The sequence below is a fragment of the Typopeltis vanoorti genome, chromosome 10 (genome assembly GCF_054136105.1).
Source record: "Typopeltis vanoorti isolate ZY-2024b chromosome 10, IOZ_Tvanoo_1.0, whole genome shotgun sequence".
NCBI lineage: Eukaryota > Metazoa > Arthropoda > Arachnida > Uropygi > Thelyphonidae > Typopeltis > Typopeltis vanoorti.
The window spans coordinates 51,500,091-51,518,606 of record NC_143558.1 but is presented as its reverse complement, the minus strand read 5'-3'; the positions used below and the strand labels follow the sequence as shown (position 1 = coordinate 51,518,606).

General features: G+C 36.2%; 1 protein-coding gene across 1 annotated transcript in view; it reads right to left on the bottom strand.

Moving 5' to 3' along the window:
- Positions 1–18,516, bottom strand: part of LOC150102415 (muscle-specific protein 300 kDa-like) — a 288,507-nt gene that overhangs the window by 252,726 nt on the left and 17,265 nt on the right. The window contains exons 3-4 of the mRNA XM_090399573.1: positions 6,855–7,130; positions 15–111 (exon numbers count right to left, since the gene is read on the bottom strand). Of these exons, the coding sequence (XP_090255699.1) occupies positions 15–111; positions 6,855–7,130 (373 nt within the window). The remainder of the gene's footprint in view (positions 1–14; positions 112–6,854; positions 7,131–18,516) is intronic.

Genomic DNA, 18,516 nt, shown 5'->3' with positions numbered 1-18,516 from the left:
TGATCAATGCTCACCTTGCGTGCTTCCTCGCTGATAAATTTCTACTGCCTTTTTTGTTTCTGAATAAAGTCTATTGAATTCTTGAAAGACATTTCTCTTTTCAGTAAATTCCTGAAATATTTCATATGCAATACTCAACATACTGATAATGGGATTAATAATTTATATTTGAAGTGCTGAAAAATTATATTTTATAGATACTATAAAAATATGTTAGAATTTTCAAATTTATATAAAAATGAACACTTTTTAAAAAAATAAATAAAATAAATAAATAAAAGAATACTGCAAAAGTAAGCTATTAACTGACATTTGATGATAGTACATCTGAGACGTAAATGATAGCAGGTGTACACTTTACATCTGCAGTAGTATGGTTTAGTGTAATAGTGCAAGTTATGCAAACTGAGTGGGTAAAATCTCTGCTCCACTAGCAAACTGTGGGTTTAAAGACTGTGGCAGAAGATCATTTTCATTATCCAGTATGAGAAAAATATCCTGCTTGCTTTTATTACTGGAAACCTGAAGTGACTTGAAAGAATTTCACGTTTCAGTTCTGCAGGTTTTCTGAATCATATAACTTTTAGCTACATATGTTATGAATGTATGACAGGTTTGAAACTTTTCATTGATGATGAAAGTTTTTCCATTTGGTTATACTATAAATTAAAGATGCCAAGAAATTATATCTTTGTTCCATTCTTTATTCAAGTGTAAGCAAACAAAGTTTGCACGTGAAGTAACTTCATGACTGGGCAACTCATATATAGATGCTAATGACTTCACATCACTTGTCTTAGTATCCCATAATGCAAAGCACATATCCTTATGGACATGTACATCCTCTGTCAAAAAGAAACCAAACTTTTCGAAAATAGAAGAAACTAGTTGTGCCACATATTGTATCTTTTTATTGTCGAAAGCGGCAACCTTCATTAGTGCTGTGTCAACTGTTTATGACATCTGTTTCATTAGAAGCCGAGTTATAGTGCCAAGAGTCAGAGTATGTTTCGACGAATGGTCGGAAAACGAGTTTCAAACAGAGAGCTGCGATTGACTTTTGTGTTAAACTTGGTAAAAGTTTTACCAAAATACATCAAATGCTTCAAAAAGCATATGGTTATGAATGCTTATCCTGTACTGAGGTTTACGAGTGGTTTAAGAGATTTCAAAGTGGTCATGAGATGCTTGAGGATGACAAAAAGCCAGGCCATCCAAAAAATGGACTGAGTGAAGTTAACATCCAAAAAGTGCGTGATTTCATCAAAGAAAACCCGAAATCGTCCATGAGATTGATTGAAGATGAATTGGGGATTCCAAAATCAACTGTGCACAACATTTGGACCGAGGCCTTCATAAATTGAATTCGCGATTTGCTCCCCGCAAATTGACCAACGACCAAAAAATGTATTGAATTGAATACTGCAAGGGCCTCATTAAAACCGCTTGCAAGGACTCAAACTTCCTTGAAACAATCGTTACTGGTGACAAAACGTGATGTTTTGAGTATGAGCCTGAAACAAAGTGCCAGAGTGCTGAGTGGAGACACCAGAACAGGGGCATCCGAAAAAAATGTATACTGGATGTATACTGCTATGCATTATGGGAAGGGTCACTACCCAGACAGGTTTTGATCTTTACTGAGGTCTTCTCAGTGGGAGCCAGACCAAGAAGTGATACCAAGAGAAAGTGACTGAAAACATGAAAGAGAAATTAGCAAAGTTGAGGCAAGAGATGAAGCATATGCAGAGTGAAATGAGAATTACAGATTTGCATAGAAGAGTGAGAAAACATGGAAAAAACAAAAGATGGCTAAGTTAAAGAGGTAACAAATGATTTCAAAATAGCTTTGTATGGGAATTACAACTGAGGAGTTGGATATGAGGAGTAAGCAAATAAAACAGTTCATAGGATTTGAAGGAATGAATGATCTGACTGGAAACAAGGAGAATGTGAAAATAGATATCACAAGGTTGCTGAGGAGAGGAAAAGATAATAGTGTGATCGAAAAGATAGTCAGTGTGTTGTACAGGTATGACCATGATGAGCAACAAAAAGAATGAAGATAATGGACAATTTGTGAATAGAGATAGATGAGGAGAAAAGAGTGCATACTGTGAACATTAGGAATGAATTTGAGGGATAGATGGACTGCATATAAATGGTTATTGTATGAATCACTTAGAGAGACTGTGGCTGAAATGGAGAGTAACGAGTGCAGTGTTGCTCTTTTACATAAGACATGATGTAAAAGGTGATGTAGAAAAGGATGATTTTCATTATAGTAATATAGACTGGTGAAGAGATGGTATTTGGGATCAAAGAGAAAGAATTCTGGAGTTTTTGAGAGATAATTCCTTTAGGTAGCATAAAGAGTGCACACGAGGATAAATGATCTAGCATTTAGTCATTTCATCAGAAGATGTCATTATGAATGAGGTATCAAATCTTCCTCCAGTTCTTGAAAGTGATCATACTACTTGTACAGTGGCCAGCCATATTAAAACTGTGAGAAAGGGATACATGTTAAGCTATAAAGCTAGTGATTAGGACAAACTTTGGAGACAGCTTGCAGCTATATCATGGAATTAGGAATTGGAAGGAGATCAGTGCAGTTTGAATAATACTAAGGAACTATCTGGCAGAGGTAATGTCTGAGTGTATACCAGAGGTCAGGAAGTTAAATTAGGTAGGTATGAAATGGGTGACTAAAGAGGCAAGACACGCAATCTGGAAGAAGAAGAAGAAGGTATCATGAAGTCAGTACAAGATGAGTGACAATAATCAGTTGCATAAGGAGTTCACAGAGAAGGTGAACTCCTTATGCAACAGTCTACTAGTGACCTTCTTCTTTTGGGACCACTCCCCCATACACAATCTCTTGATGCCTATCTTACAGCCAATTACCTATCCAAATCACTATTCTCTTATCTAATCCCATCTATTTCAGTTTAGTTACACAGATTGCTTATAACTTTTCGACACATTCTTATTCTTCTCACTTTGTGAAATGGAACAATTTCCCCCACTTTCAACTCCTTTGGAACTTGATCTGTTGCAAGATACATGTTAAACAGGTGTGGCAAGGGTGGAGTTAGTTCCTTAGAGCATTCCTTTATGACATGTGGTAACATCTGTGAAATCCTATTGTTGACATTGAGTTTATTTAATTCCTCATATACCTCCTACTCACTGAATATCAGCCCCTCGCTCATTTAGAATATATTCACATTTGGAATACACTCAGACATTGCAGATGTTAAATTGTTCTTGACTGTCTATCTCCTTTCCACACAATTTCTTTTTCAATCCTACAGGTCCCAGTTGCTTCCTAAGCTCTTTTCTTACTCACTAGTCCTGTAATTCCACATACACACCCTTCTTTACAGAAGTTCTCATATAACTGGTTACAACCTCACTCTTGCCAAATGGAGGAAGATTAGAAAACTCCATTTCCATCCTTTGATGATATGATTAGATCTAAGGCTCTCAATCCCCATGTGCCTCCGTTATATAATGCCTAAGAAAGCTTTCCCTTAAAAAACTCAGGTAATTCATTTTCCTTATTTCTCAATGCTATCTCTTTATGGCAGTCAACACGGTGATAATTAAAATCATCTGGAGTGGAATGCAATGAGGTGAAGAAGGCAGTTAGAAAGGACAAATCAAAATAAATGAACTATGTGAGGATATAAGTAAATACTATAGTGAATACAGAAAAAGAGAAGTATATAAGATGATCAGAAACATTAACAATAAAAGATAAAAATGGTGAAATCTTGATTATTACAGAAGAAATAGGAGATGCAGGTAACTCTCGTTATATGCGATTCTGTTATCTGCATTTTCACATATATGCAATATCATTTCAGTACATAAGCACTGTAACAATTTCCCACCCAAAATGTAGAAGCTTCCATGCATGTGCCTTGTTTCCCACCTCCATTCCACTGTGCTTAGTGGCTCAGTGTCAATTTTGTGTCCTTACCACCTTATTGGTCTATGCATTGTTGTCTTTATCTGTAAAAATCTTTTGCACCTTTGAGCTATATGCCTAGCAAGAGAAAAAAAAAGGAAACTAAGAGTGAAAAGAAGAATGTAAATAAAGACCAAGCGAAGAAAAGCCCTTGGAAATTCCATTCTTTAGAGGTGATGTTGGAAGTTCTGCATCAGTTTGATAGCGGTGAATGTAACACTGACATATGAAGGGCCACAGTACTGAGTGATAATGGCTTATGCAATTTGCAAGAGCACTCAATCTTTCACGAAGTGACCACATTATCAAAATCTTTATGCCATGCAGTTGAGGAAATTGAAAAGATGCTGGCTATATGGTTCAAGCATCAGAACCAGAAGAACATGCCTTTGTGTGGGGTGAGTCATTCGAGAGAAGGTAAAAGATTTGTATGAAGATCTGAAGAAAGCAAAAAGCAACTGACACCTTTTGCTGCAGTTGTGGGTGGTTTGACCACTATAAGAGTTGCTATGCATTCCACACTCTCACATGACTGGCAAGGCTCCAGCTGCAGTTCACACTGTCACTAAAGAATTTTGCGAATTTCTCATCAAAGTAAAGATAACAGAAGGAGATTACACACTGAGAGGTTACAATCAAAAGTTGAAAAGTGAAAGTCAGGTTTCCATTGAGAAATTCTTGAGGTTAATTGAGAAAGAGATCACTTTCCCTCTTTGTAAAGCCTTGATATAACCTCTCCTAGACTACTGTCTGCACATCTGGTCTTCTGGTTTGTATGGTGATGCAGAAATAGTGAAAAGAGTACAAGAGAGTGTTAAAGATAATATACAGACTGCGGGAAAGTAGTTATGTCAAGAGAATGCTAATTTGTGGACTACAGACACTGGCTGAAAGGGTCATATGGGATAGTAGAATATGGATTTTTTCATTTGATGGAAGCCAGGGAGAGGATGAGAGGGCAGCCACTGAAGTTGAGAATCAATGCAGTCAAGAAAGAGGTTGGAATCAATTGCCTTTGGAGGTGGTGAGTGCAAGTAGTGTGAAAGAATTCAATAAAAGGAATGACAGCTGGTGTGGATGATATGTGGCATCCTTCGATGAGTCCTTGACTCTCTGGAGGGCTCGCAACAATAATAATAATAATATTTATTATTATTATTATTATTATATAAACAATTTGAACTGATCAGTGTTTATTAATTATAAGAAATGCGTTTATGTTTCTAAATTCTCCTTGTTCATGTTTGTCAATAATTACAGATTTATGTTTTGAACTGTTATTATCTTGAAATATCTTGAAATTATCTTGATAATTCATACATGAAATATCATGTATGAATAAAATAAATTATCCAAGAGTTTATTAAGTTACCAAAATTTAAATAAAAAAATCAGCTAATGCCTTTTATTCTCTTATAGGGAGTATGCAGGACTATTTTAGCCCTATCTAACTTTTAGAGACTGAGGGAACAGCTCAGTCTCCACAGTCAGATATAGCTGGCCTAAGACCATCACTAATTATAAAGAGATGACTGACAAGTCTTGCCATCTCTTGGTCCCTAACCCAAACACAATATGTTAGTCTGAAATAGTGTGGGGTCTATGGTTACTTTTCTTGAGTTTACAGGACTAAAAACCTGAGTTTCCAGAAGAAAAAAATCTGCTTGCCTGAGATTGATTAACTTGATAACCAATCAAAGAATGGCTTAAATAAAGTTCCTCTAGTCAGCGACTAGAATCGAACCTAGGTCATTCTTTGGGTGGCCTAGCAAAGAGAATGCAAACACCACTTCCAGTGAACTACATAGTGCTCAACTTAATTCAAATCAGAACATAAAAGTGCTTATAAAATGTTAGACTATAACCAAATAATGAATGAAAACAATTCAAATTCAGAAGAAGAAAGAGAGAGAGAGAGAGAGAGAGAGAGAAGTAAAGTCCTTGCGAGCACCTTGCAGCAAGATATATGGGCTGAGTTGATCAGGAGATAACAAGACAGGCTCTTAAATTTTTTACAAATTAATGCAGCAATAACTTGCTGATATTGACTTAGAAAATAGTCTGTTAGAATTGTAATGACTTCAATTGTTTATTTTTGTTCTCTTTCATTTAATGCTATATGAGGGAATTCTCTAAGCATTGTCTCTGAGTGCCAGCTTGACATAATGATGGCAGTATAAATATTTCTAATATTCTTAGGCAGATGCTAACAGCTCATCTTGTCTGTTTGTCCAAATTAAGCCAGCTTTCAGGCACACAGTATTTGATCTCATCCTTGATGTATTAAAGGGTGAAGTCTGTTGTTAGGAGCGTTCTATTTATAGAGAAGTCTACAGAAAAAATCTGTTGATGCAGAATGTCTGTAGCACATTTTCAATGATGCCCTTCCGTTAGAGAGACCTGGGTTCAAATACTGTTTAGGATGTGAAGAATCAGGGCTTTTTAACTGAAAGTTAATTGGCCAGTCACATGTGCAAGACTTTTTGATCCTGGAAATTCAAAATTTTCATCTTGCAATTAGGCAAACCAGTCAGGAAAACACATGCAATTTATACAAAGTCAAATTTATGCAAAGTATCCTTATACGTATAGGGCTAATATTCGATATATATATATATGTGTGTGTGTGTGTGTGTGTGTGTGTGTGTGTGTGTGTGTGTGTGTGTGTGTGCGCGCGCGTGCGTGTACACGCGTGCATGCGTGTGCGCATGTGTGTATAATCAGGTAATATATAATAAACCAGGCAATTAGAAAGGTGATAAGTATAACTGCAGTAATTTAACTTTGGATAATTTAACTGCACAGTTTAACATTATCTAATCTTCTGATACAGAAGTGCAAATTCTAAATACTTTGATTTTTCAGATATATATCTTACCTTGTATTCTTTCAATAGTTTCTCTACCTCAGGTTGCTTTCCATACTTGATATCACACCTCTTCAGCTGAATTTCTACAGTGGATAACAGATGCAAAAGTTTATATTTACAGTTCTCATACTGGAGTTGTAAATAACGTTGATGTGCAATCACAGCTATCTTATCCAAATGGTTACTTATATCCTCCAAATGTTCTGATGATATTACAGCTACTTCAGGTGAAATTCTAATCTTTTTAAATAGTTGCTGAATATTTTGTAGTTCCCTCATAAATTGCTGAAAATATCAATATCAAAATTATAAAATAAAATATTCATATTATTTACTGATGTTAAATTATAGAAGAATGTTAAATTTTAGGTATCTTTAATTTTGGAATAGTTTAAGTGTAATGTTAATGAAAAGAAATTTGTGTTCTATCTTGCATATTAGAGAACTATTTAAAAAATATATATTTTATTTTGTATAAAATAAGATATATATTTTTTATCGGATCATTTGACTCAATGATCCGTGGTGTTCAAGATAGGATGCGTGAGGAGTGTTTGCCAGGAGGAACAATAGAAAGGGTGGCTATGGCAATTAAGAGAGGTGAAAGGGTGGATGAGATGATTGTGATGGTAGGAACAAATGATTTGAGTGGTAATGTAAGTCGGGAAGCGAGAAATATGAGATTTTTGCTTGAGGCTGTATGGAAGAAGACAGAGAGAGGAAAAATAGTGTGCGTGTTGCCTAGGTATGATAATGATGAACTGAGCAGAAGAGCGGTGATATTGAATGCCATAATAGCGAGAATGTGTGACAAGAGAGGACTGGTATATGTGGATGCTTGGAGTGCATTTGAGGAAAGAGGAATTGTATGCGAGAGACCGCTTACATTTGAATGAAGAAGGACATAGGCATCTGGAGAGATTGCTGTTCTGAACGAGTCAATGTGCCCCAGGGAGGATGATAGCAGCGGTGGCCTCTTGTGGTAATGGATACTTGGGAGAAGGGAGAAGATGTCAGGTAGCACTGAGCCCAGTGGAGTCTAGAAGGGATAATGCTGGGTATAGAAACAATGGCATTTATATACTTTATACTAATGCCAGCAGTATCCAGAATAAGGGAGAGGAATTGGTGGCACAGATAGCATCAGCCTGGCCAAAAATTATTGGGATCACTGAGACGTGGTTGACAGAAGGGGATATAATAACAGGAATAGAAGTCGCTGGGTATAGCATTTTTCGTCAGGATAAGAGGGGAAAGCGTGGTGGTGGGGTACTGCTTATGATAAGTGATGACCTATGTCCTCTAAGAGTGGAGGCTTTGGAAGGAAGTGAGACAAATGATTTTGAGAGCATATGGTGTGAGGTAAAGGTAGGCAAGACAGGATATTTAGTGGGGTGTTGCTACAGACCCAGGAGCACAGAGGATGGGGACCAGGAGATGTTTAGGCAGTTAAGTTTGGCAAGTGCAAAAAGAATGATTGTTATGGGAGATTTTAACTACAGCAGTATAAATTGGAGAGAGGAAGATGCATGAAGTAATAGTGATATGGAATTTCTAGAATTCTTGAGGGACAAATGTCTTAGGCAACATGTAACAGAGGGAACAAGAGGTTCAAGAGTTTTGGATTTGGTTATAGAATCAGAAGAGTTGATAATAACTGAGATGACATCTCTCCCGCCAGTTGGAGAGAGTGACCATATGGTTTTGACTTAGAAAATGAATAGACATGCAGGAGTATCAAAGAGACGGGAACTTATGTGGAATTATAAAGCAGGTGATTATAATAGTCTTAGACGTCAACTTCAGGAAGTTTTATGGGGGGAGGAATTGGAAGGCCAGGATATCATTAGTGCGTGGGAAATTGTGAAAGAATATTTGTTAGCAGCAATGGTAAGTTGTATACCACGAGTAAAGAAGAGGACACAATTTGGAGTGAAGTGGATGACAAACAATATTAAACAGGAATTGCATGCGAAAAAGAGGCTATGGAAGAGATATAAGGAGACAGGTGAAGAGCAGATGCCTGAAGAATATAAGACACAGGCCAGAAGAGTGACTAGTGTGGTACAGAAAGTGAAACTGGAATATGACAGGAGGTTGGCCCTAAGGTCCAAAGAAAATCCTAGGGAAGTTTTTAGCTATGTGGCCAGTAAGAGGAGAAATAACTGTGGAAGAATGATATTGTGGGATAAAAATGGGAATAGAGTGACTAATGCAGAGGACATAGTGGAATTGTTCAATGAACACTGTAGTATTTCATCCTAAATGAGTCAGTTTTAATGCTAGAGGGATAGGGCTGGTTCGAGGTTTAGAGGTACAGGAGGAGAGTGTGTTTCAGATACTGAGTACTCTGGATGTCAGTAAAGCTTTGGGACTGGATGGTATTTCACCACAAGTTTTGAGAGAATGTGCCTGAGAACTGACAGTGCCTTTAACCTGGCTTTTCAATGAAAGTCTGGCTTCGGCAAAGGTGCCCAGGGAATGGAAGGAAAGTAAGATAGTGCCATTGCATAAGGGTGGTAACAGAATGGAAGTGTCTAATTATAGGCCAGTCTGTGTGTCATCAGTAGTTGTTAAGACTTGGAGAAAGTAGGAGTTGGAGGAGTGGTCTCTTTGCGTGGAGGGTGGTTGAACTGTGGAATGCATTGCCTGATGGAGTGGTGAGAGCAAGAACGGTTAATGAGTTTAAGGGGTGGTATGATAGACTTTGTGTTTCTTAGGGGGGGGGGGGACCTCCCCTCGATGAGTCTTAACAGACTTTATGTTCTTAGGAAGCACCTCCCACGATGAGTCTTTCAACTCCATGGAGGCCTGAATAATAATAATAATAATAATAATAATAATAATAATTTGGTTCAAAACAAGATAAGAGTTTTCCTAAATCTATTTCTATAATTCATAAGAGGATAGTAGTAGCTTCACACAGATCATTGTGAGCAGATTTGGTCATCTGGTCTTCATGGAGATGAGGATATACTGGAAAGGGTTCAAAGAGGATTGACTAAGATAGTGTTTGGCTTGTGGAATATGAGTATGAGGACAGGCTGAGGGAATGCTGTTAGCAGAGCCTTGTGAATATAAGTAGAGATGGGAAGCATATGATTGAGACATACATGTTGATAAAGGGTTTACTACCAAGTTAATGTGAAAAAGATTTCTCACAGAATGGAAGGAAAAGGGTACAAGAAGAGGCTATCCCTGGAAACTGTATAAAATGGGAATAAGCAAGATATGTGGAGAACGCTCTCTGCATATAAAGTGGTTGGAAACTGGAATATGCTGCCTGAAAGCATGTGTGCAAACATTGACTGAGTTTAAGGCACAGTTTCATGAACTTTGAATGTTGCAGTGAGGACCTCCTATGATGAGTCTTTTGACAACTTGGATGTCTGCTACTAATAACAATAATATTTTTGCAGTGCAGACCTTTTGCAAAAACTTATGACACAGAAAATAAAGATCCCTAAAATTTTTTGAAATCACAAATTTAACTTTCTTTAGATCAGAAATTTTAAATCGTGCAAGCTACTTTTTTCCAACTAGTCTACCATAATAATTAACTAAGAAAAATTAAAACTTAACAATATCATTTAAGGATAGAGATTAATTAGTAATAATAATGAAAGACAAGTCACCTTTGTTTAAAGAATTAAACATGAATAACTTTGCATGATGCAATGCACATTTTGAAACTGCTTTTATTTAATGATAATTCATCGTAATTAAAATATTTTGACACATAGAAAATGGATGTATTAAAATGTAAAATTCATAACAGCACAAAAATGAATCATAAATGATGTATTGTTAAAATGAAGGGCCAATATAGTCAATAAGAGTGTTCAATATGGTCACGAAGATGATCAATAAAATGCATCACATGTAAAGAAAGGCTTAGGCATCATTCATTATTCATAATAATATTTAACAGTATGAAAAACACCAAGAAGAAAAAAATACATTTATTAAACTCACTAATATTTTGATGGTTTTCTATCTATCATCATCATTATTATTATTATTACATAACACCTCCAGGGAGTCTAAAGACTCATCGAGGGAGGGGACCTACTCTACAACTCTATCTCCACCAACTGCAACTACCTTCATCATCTACACCAACAGCATCTATTGCTGACCACCACCATTAGTATTTTCACAGACAATCACAAACATCCATGCCCACGGCAGGATTCGAGCCCAAAGCCTTTTGGCTGGAGAGCGGATATGCTAACCACTCGGCCAACCAGGCCGGCTGTGACAAACACATAGTGCTAAACTAAGTAATTGTAGAAACAATTTAAATTGTAACTGACACCTCCTTACATGGCACCTTCTATGGGTCAAATAACTGTAAAGTTAATTTAGTGATGTCTGGCTATTAGGTCTTAAAATGATAGTCTCCCAGATCTTTGGTAAATTAATGCAACCATACTTATGGTTGGGGGAGAGTGTGCTTCATAGAAGATGCTGATTCTAAGAAGAGTCTCTCAGAACAACTGTAACAATTTCTATGTAATATAGATGTTTTTCTCCATCTGATCCTATGTGAAGGAGTATCTAGAGCATGGCCTGCCAATCCTGACTTGCCATACAGATGATCTCAGATGTAATTTTTGTATTCGTCAAGGTAGATGCTAACTAATTTACCAGTCTGTCCAAGTGGGCTAAACTGCTAGGGGGAAGGGGAACCCATCGTAGTCCCATCTAGCTGTTTATATATAACCCCCCCTCCACACACACACACATACAGCAAACTACTATATGAAGCATTCTGAGAACCAAGCACTCAACACAGCCACACTAAAACCAACAGTCTGGCTGCAGTATGTTGATGATGTGCTTGCTGTTTGGCCTAATGGTCCAGACACATTAGATACATTTTTGGCACATATTAACAGCCAACATCCTAAAATAAACTTCAATATAGAAAAATAAAGTAAAAATAGTTTCCTCTTAAGATACACTAGTGACACTACTTCCAAATGACTCACTATCCTTCTTCATCCACAAAACCTACTCATACTGGAAGGTATTTACATAAATAATTACACCACCACTAGTGGCGTAGCTAGAGCTGTTGCCGCCCGGGGCAGTCCCTGAATTGGCAGCCCCTCTTAACACACCAAAAATACTAAAAAAAAGTCAAAACGACGTATAGTGAAATAATTAAAACACTATGTTTGTTTATTTTTGAAGTAAAACTTTAATTTTAACATTCTAAAATGTTATTTTTCTTGCTTTTCTGTTAGTAAAATCATCGACAAAGTCTATTTCATAGCAATGTAGGTAATTCTTAATCAAATTTTATTTAGAAAAACTTCTCTCACAACTAGCAACACTTACAGCAATTGTGAGGAAAATTCGTAGTAGTATTACAATATTTGGAACTGAGTTCTCGAGACTGTATTTTAGAATTAACTGCAAAAGTTCAAAAAAGTTTGAAAGTGCTGCCTGGGGAGGACCCCCCCCCCCCCAGCTATGCCATACACCACTGACCACCACCCTTCCAAAATTTGTTCAAATAACAGACCTTGAAACAGCTCAGGAACCTTTGCAACACCTTTTTAGTTAATGGCTACAGCCTATACAAAATAGACAAAATATTACATGCACTCCCACATCCTTCCTACACCCAACACACAAGATCACAGCAAAACCATTCCATCCCATATGTCAAGGGTACATCAGAAAAAAATAGCTCAAGTTCTCTGCAAATATGATCTTCATACTACTTTCAAACCTTTCATTAAGCTAGCTACTTTCATATATTCTCCTCAAGATTGACTATATTATTATTATTCGTGACACCTCCAAGGGGTCCGAAGACTCATCGCAGGAGGACACCTACAATTGTCTCAACTATATTATCCTCATGAACACCCTGGAGTGCATAAAGTTCCTTGTGCCTGCAGTTTAGTCTACTTGGGACAGACTGGTAGATTAGTTAACATTTAGCTTGAAGAACGCAAAATTATATCCGAGATGATTGTAAGTCAAGATTGACGGACCATGCTCTGTATACTTCCTTGACATAAGATCAAATGGAGAAAAACATCTATATTACATATAAGTTGTTACAGGTCTGAAAGGTTATTCTTAAAGTTAGCATCAGCTATGAAGCACTCTTCCAACCACAACAAATACTAAGGTTGGATTAATTTACCAAAGATCTGGAAATATATTGTTTTAAGATCTAATAGCCAGACTTCCCTAAAATAACTTTGTAGTTAACTGACCCATAGAGGGTGCTATGTAAGGACATCATGTGTCAGTTACAATTTAAATTGTATCTACAAGTACTTAGTTTAGTGCTGTGTGCTTGTTACAGTTATTATTGTGCTCTGATGATGCCGGGTAGCAGTGGCGGCTCGTCCATAAGGGATGCAGGCTGCATTGAATGCAGCTCCAGCATTGAGTATACTAGCAATACTACATGCTAGTGTACTACTGCTAGTATACTCAATGCAACCTTGCATCCCTTATAGATGAGCTGCCACTGCTGGGTATAAAACCAGTGAAATATTATTGAATTTAATAAATGTATTTTTTGACTCTTGGTGTTGTTTATACCATTAAGCTTTATATGAAAACGCATCATAAATTATATTTTAATGACCATCTAACATTTGATACAAATATGTATCAAATGTTAAGCAAATGCAACCATTCTTATTTAGTTTGATAAGACACACTGACAGCAAAAATGATGAATCGACATTTGCTGTAACAAATCTCTCAAAAGTCCAGCTTGGCTAAGAATATTGTATGAACTATAATAAAAGCCACTGGAATGATACCAAGGTAATTCAAAGAAACAGTTTATACATAACTTTCCTATGAAGATGGTAATGAACTTTGCTTTGAGATTGCAAAATTATCTACAGTTCTAAAAACACCTAAACTTAATATTTCTCTATTAGAACTAAGGTCCTCTGTGACCAATTAAAGAATAACAAAAATTTAACTATTACAAGAGCAGATAAAGGAAATGTCACTTTTATTCTAGATATACTATTTACAAACATAAAATGGATTTCTTCTCTGAAATCCAAATATCCAATTACCATTGGAAAAACCTCCCACTAACTATGAACTTAATAAGTTAAATAATCTACTAGATCCCATTTCATGCAGAAACTATTACAAAAATTGAAAATTTATCATGATAGATCACCCAGGATTTAAGGTCTGCCCAAACTACATAAAGCTTGATACTCTCTTATACCAGATGTTAACTCAACTGGAAGTCCTAAAATTTCTAAGTTCCTTTGCAACCTCCTGAGTTCCCTCACTGGCCATTCCTATTTTTATATGCTAATGATGAGTTTATCTCAAAAATTATAATTATTATTTAACTACCACGGAGTCAAAGGACTCATCACAGAAGGTCCATACTTTCTCGTGCAAAAATATCATTGAACCATGTCTTAAACCCATCGCAGTTTTAACATTCACCACACGCTCAGTCAAGGCATTCCACTCACTAATCACCCTCCATGTCAAGAACCTGCATCTCACTCCCCTGCTCATACCCTACTTATACAGCTTCCAGAGATTACTTACACAGAGTCCAGTCTTTCTACTGTTGTTTCCTTCTCTATGAATCATCTCCTCAACATTAATCTCATAACAACTCCTCACCAACTTATATATCTCAATCATATCTCCTCTCCTTCTATTCACAAGACTCTTCAACTTATATTCCGTTAAACTCTCTCTGCCTTTCCTCATATCTGCCATTAGAATTGACACTGACTTAGTAAACCTTCTCTGGACCCTCTCCAATACATCCTTATCCTTCTGAAAACCAAGTAACCAAATGTGCCCACATTAGTCCATATGTGGCCTGATCAAAGCCTTATACAAGGGACATTGACCTACATAACTTCTGCAGGTCAATGTCCTTCTCATTATTGCAATAATCCATTGTGATGTTCTTACAATATCAGCAATGTAAACCCTAAATTTCAAGTCTAATCCACCATCACTTTGGATCTCTCATCTCTTACACCTCCTTCAAAATTTCAGCATTAACTTTATACTCTACATCCTAATTTTGCCTACCAAATTTAAAGACCTTGCACACCACTCTCTTGTTCGTTCACATAGTCTACTGAGATCCTCCTGCAAGGCCACAATATCTGCTCTACTTCTCATGGTGTTTTGGGATTATTATATAGACAATAATAATCCACATCCACAAAATCCACATAAAGACTCCCAGATGAGTCTTTGACAAGATGAGGTCTTGGGGTAATAATAATAATAATAATAATAATAATAATATTATTATTAATAATAATCTCAAAACAGACACCTGTGGCACTGCTAGCAAAATTCTTCTTTTGGATACCAGTCCATCCAATTGGCTGTTATCTAATTCCATTTGTTTGAATTTAGCCACTGGCTTGTCATTTGGTGGTCTATGAAAAGCTTTTGAAAAATACAAGCACAGTTAATTCTCTTTTTATACAATTTTGCAATAACACAGTTTAGAAAACAGAAGCAATTCCATTTTTACACAGCATATTTTGATTTTACATAGTTCAAATGGCACTTATTTTTAAAATTTCTGTTTGAATTCAGTTCTGTTTAAAAGGGTATTTCCATTATAATTATCATTTCCTAGAACGGTACATATGTACTTAACTTGAATTTTGATACACAATTAACTTGATACAAATTTTAGATCATTTCACAGCTGGAGAAGGTTCAACATCTTTAGGTAAATATTTTGGATTGAAAGAAGCTACCATGAGAATGATTAAGAAAAATGAAGAGAAATGAAAAAAAATTAGGTGTCAAGTTGTTATCGTATACAAGAAACATTATAAAAGGGAAGATGGAAAAGGCCTTAGTGATGTGGATAGAAGATTGCTCACAAAAAGAATACCTTTAGACAAAATGTCATCAAATATGATGGTTGTACAAACAGATTCAGGTAAAGGAGCCAAAAACATCAAACAACGATTATGATTTTTCTGCAAGCACAGGTTGGCTTACAAAATTTCTCAAAAGATATGTGCTTCATAATGTAAAAATAAAAAAGAGAAGCCACATCTGCAGAGCTGTCAGCTAGGGAATTTCTTTCAAAACTGTCTAAAATTATTGAAAATGGTAGCTACACTCCTGATCAAGTTTGGAATGCAGATGAGACTGGCCTTTTTTTGGAAAAAAATGCCAAGTAGAACTTATATAGCAAAATCACAAAAACGTGTTGGTAGCTTTAAAGCAGCTAAGGATCGTGTGACTCTATTATTTTGCAGCAATGCTTCAGGACATATTATGTTAAAACCATTACTCATTAATCAATCACTAAGACCATGGACAATAAAAAGTGTGGATTTTAACACTTTACCAGTGCACTAGAAGACAAACAAAAAAAAAGGTTGGGTTACAAATCTAGACTTTAAAATTTTATTGATTATAGACAATGCTCATGGACCAGGGTGTTCACTATCTCAAAACTCACTACATAACAAGAATATTCCAATACATTTTGGATAAATTAGATAAGGATAATTTACTGACAGTTATTGATGTGTGGAAGAAATTTTCTATTTTGGATTTCATCAAACTTGCTAAGTTGGCGTTATCAGAATTGAAACCATCAACTTTAAATGCATGCTGGAAAGCTGCTTGGCCAGAATGTATGAAAAGGAAAAGCCCTGTACCTTAGCATACAACTGAATACCATCAGATTACCACATGCAGTTGGCAGAGAAGGATTTGTCTGCAGATATTGAAGAATTGATGGTTGACAAGGCTATTAGTGATGACGAAATAATAGAAGCTGTCTTTGAAAATCTCAATGAGAAACAAAAAAGTGATGCCGATGATGAAGTGATTTCACTCATTGCAGGATTAATTAAAGAACAGCATCAGATGGCTAGTAAATTGCAAAAGTCGTTTTCTTACACATGATCCAAATACTGAATGAGCTGAACAGTTTAAACGTGAACTAAAATCATGCATGGTGCGATATGAAGAATTATAGAATTTTTATTATTATCCAGGTCTCCATGGAGTCAAAAGACACATTGTGGGAGGTGGTTTTTAGGAAACACAAAGTTTATCATACCACTCCTTGAATACACTTTACTTTTAGAGTGGTAAATGAGCGGAATAAGCTGCCAGAGTCTGTTGTGGGTGCTATGACGGTGAACGAGTTCAAGGCAAGGTATGATAGATACGGTGAAAATGTAATCGCATAGTTGTGTGGACATGATGTTTAGGGCCTCCCTCGATGAGTTTAAGGACTCCTGGAGTTGCCCGAAATAATAATAATAATAAATAATAGAAAGATTTAGTCAAAACAGATCTCAACGATTGATTACAGAGTTCATGGAAATTAATCAACCTTCAGAATTATTGGAAATTAATCAACCTTCAGAATTATTGGAAATTAATGCTAATTTAGTTCCTTTTACTGAAGAAAACATTTCACCATTGCAGTATGAACAGGAAAGCCAAAGTGTTTCAAGTGATAGAAGTGATTTTATTCCAGTCTCACACAAAAGATGCGGCTACTGTCAGAAAGTGATGGCGAATAAAATTTAACTAATAACTATATGAGTGGTGTATTTGAGACTTTTCGAATTTTTGTTTTATTATTAACACACTATTTTCTTAAAGAAAGATACATATCTATATACTTTAAATAACTATTTAAAATAAAAAAATATTCCATTAAAATTAAACAGAGTTTTATTCAATGATTTTATATATTTTGTTTGAAAATAACTTATTGCTCATATAAGGTTTTAACATCTGGAACCATTCTTCTATTTTTTCATATGCACTGTATTTTTTTTATATGGTTTTCATTTACACGATTTTTTCTGGAACCAATCTACTGTATAAATGGAGAATGGGCGTATTTTATTATTATTATTATTATTATTATTATTACCCAGGTCTCCATGGAGTCAAAAGACTCATTGTGGGAGGTGGTTTTTAGGAAACACAAAGTTTATCATACCACTCCTTGAATACACTTTATCATATCATACCTCTCTCAGGCAATGCATTCCAATGTTCAACCACCCTCCAAGTGAAGGAAACCACTCCTCACCCTCTTGCACACAGCCTCCTTTCGTACCTTCCAGGGATGGCCGCTTGTCATCGCTCCTTCCTGCTGTTCCACCAAGTGAAAGAACTCTCCAATATCTACCCCTGTAACTGCCTCTCAACAGTTAAAAGTCTCGATCATATCACCTCTCCTTCTTCAATCCACCAAACTCTGCAGTCCACATTCCCTCAGTCGATCCTCATAACTCATATTGTACAGTCCTAAAACCATCTTTGTTATCCACCTCTGTACCCTTTCCACAGTCAATTCATCCCCATCAAATCCTGGGGACCAAATCTGAGCACAATAGTCTAAGTGTGTTCTGATCAGGGCCTTATACAACAGAATGATAACTCTTTTATCTCTGCAGGTCAGCGACTGTGACCTTGCATTCTCGGTAACTCCAGTATATCACTGTATATGCAACTCCTTTATCCAGGGAATTTGTCACCTTGTAATATGTAAGTATACTGCTAAAGCAAGACCTCCCCCGAACAAACCCATGCTGAATCATAAAGAATACTGTTATTATCAACTCATTTCTGAGTCCTAGTCCATGCCATTTTCTCTAACACTTAACAACACCTCCAGATACCC